The sequence below is a fragment of the Mycetomoellerius zeteki genome, unplaced genomic scaffold (assembly GCF_001594055.1).
Source record: "Mycetomoellerius zeteki isolate Tzet28-1 unplaced genomic scaffold, Tzet1.0 scaffold228, whole genome shotgun sequence".
NCBI lineage: Eukaryota > Metazoa > Arthropoda > Insecta > Hymenoptera > Formicidae > Mycetomoellerius > Mycetomoellerius zeteki.
Window position 1 is genome coordinate 20,182 of NW_017257203.1, and position 2,397 is coordinate 22,578.

At 42.3% G+C, this 2,397-nt stretch overlaps 1 protein-coding gene across 1 annotated transcript in view; it reads left to right on the forward strand.

Annotated features, from left to right (window-relative positions):
- The first annotated feature begins 332 nt into the window (after positions 1-332).
- LOC108723200 (formin-like protein 14) overlaps positions 333-2,397 on the forward strand; it is an 8,735-nt gene continuing 6,670 nt past the window's right edge. The window contains exons 1-3 of the mRNA XM_018448760.1: positions 333-398; positions 464-1,074; positions 1,537-1,714. Coding sequence (XP_018304262.1) covers position 398; positions 464-1,074; positions 1,537-1,714 — 790 coding nt within the window. The 5' untranslated portion in view covers positions 333-397. The remainder of the gene's footprint in view (positions 399-463; positions 1,075-1,536; positions 1,715-2,397) is intronic.

Genomic DNA, 2,397 nt, shown 5'->3' on the forward strand with positions numbered 1-2,397 from the left:
CCCCCACTACCGCTATTGGCACGAGTTGACTCTCCTGGTTCTAGTCTTCTTGTCCTAATCCTACATTACCAGTACATACGCGAGGCCTGCACGCGGGACTACTAACTCGCGAATATAAAAGGAGGCCCTTCGCGAGCAGTCAGGCAGAAAGAATTTAGGCTCGAGCGAAGCTCTGCCGGTTTGCGATCTTACCACGAACCTTCGCCAGTCCGCTACTAATAAAGTTACAAGTAAGACACTCTGCCGGTCCGCGATTAGATTTTAATTGTGATCCGCGACACAGTCGAGTCATTCCGGTGTCTTCAAGTCACATGGGTCCACGGGACATCCAACCACCAGAAACCACTGAACCTAACCTCTGACGGGCATCCTTCGAGACTAACAAAAACTGAGTAGCAGTAAGTTCAAGTTACCAATATATATATACATTCGCCGCGAAATCTAACTCAAGCTATAACCATAGTGCCACGCTTAACCAATCGCCCATACAAGGGTTGGCGTAAAAGCTGGACCTACCTTGAAGCGCGGAAACACCTGGACCAAGCTTACCAGGAATATCGCGAAAACCTTCGGGATCAAAGTAACCCGGCCAAGGACGCGTTAGCTCCCCCACCACCACCGGCTTCGCTGGCTCAACCCAGTCAACAAGGGTTAGAGACGATACCTCCTCTTTCTCCTTCACCTCCCCCTCGATCTCCGTCACCCGCATTTTCGGACGCCCTAACCGAGCGAATCTTCCCTGACACCCCACTCCCAACTTCTGATTCCTCTATCCAATCCATCCCTCCTTCACCACGACCGCCATCACCATCCCTTTCGACCTCAAGTGTGGAATTCGTAGAAGAGTTCCCACCTCCACCTCCGCGTTACCATTTCTTCATCCATCCCGAGGATTCATTCGAATCCTTAATCGCCAAATTCCCGCGTACAACACAACCTCTCCCACTTGATGCCTATATAATCGGTCCTGATTATTTTGATCCTAACAAGATAAGAAATGCCATAGCTGGAGAGCCACCCCATGCAGCAATCCCTGTAATCCTTCACCGATCACCCGTTCCTTATCTCGTCCCTGTGAGATTCTTTCACAATCTTTTCCCCCCTTCCTCCGTTGTACTTCGTGAAATACGTTAATTCCTGTATCGCCTCTCCGTTTATACACACTCACACAACAAACTCATAGACCTAGTCATGACCATGATCTCTCAAATTTCCGAGAATATACATGTACGCATATATACATATATATATATATACTTATTAATAAGTATAATAGTTATTAATAAAGTGTCATTAGTAAAGCTATGAATAGTTTGTAAGATAAGTCGTGTTCTATTAATATCCTTCGCGAATGTTAAATTGTAATGAGATTCTGTTTAGCATTATTTTCCCTTCAATTTTATAAAGATAGACTTAAATTTTAATCATAAATTCAAATAATAATAATGTTTGGCTATACTTCAACTGTAAGATTTAGTGTTAACAATAAAATAGAGTACTTGTGAAATGACGAACCTCAATCTCCATTTATTTTAGAATCGTAAGACCTCGTACCAACTCCCACTGCTCGACAGAGATCGCATGTGGTCCGGTCCCGAGTTACAAGGATTAAGTTTCTTGACTCAAAATTCGGACCGACGTTTGCACTGCCCGTTGAAAACAGGTGTTATAGCGTTCCTTCAGGACGTTGATCCATATTCCAGAGCTATAAAAGGTGCGTTCGACTCGCTCTATCCCCTTCCTGCGGATGCATGCGAGACAAACCGTCTGCTCTAACGTCCTTCCTTGCTCCAACCTTATTACTCCTTCTTCCTCTAAACCTATCCACGCACATGACCGGAGTTCGGACGTAACAAAAATAAAGAAGTTTTACGCTTTATAGTCGTATTATTTGCGCAACTTCTTCCACGCTTGACTCTTATTGCCCATGTTCTTTCTACCAAGTTCTTTTGATTTATAAGGAGTTGGTTAGTTTGATTCGTTATACACGAAGATCAATTATATTAAAGAATTTTACAACAGTTGCAAAGCTGCTTTTTCTGCTGAACGCAGTTTTTCAGCTATTTTTTGTTTATTTTCTTTATATTACATTATTTGTTATGTATTATTTTAAAATTGCAATTTTTAACGTTATATTAATAAATATGAATAATTTTAAATATAAATACGGTGTTTTTATTTCCAAGTAACTTATTACATTTAAAATTAGCGCGTTACCTCATTGGGCAAATTTGATTGGTTAAAATTTTAAGCAGCCGCCATTATGCGCATTGTTTCACCCAAGAAGACTAGAACTAAGCAGGATCAACTCGTGTGGTGGGGGTGAGTCAAAAAACGTCCGCGGCTATTCACACGATGTGCAGCGGCACTGCGCATTGTGTGAAAGTTCGATATAAG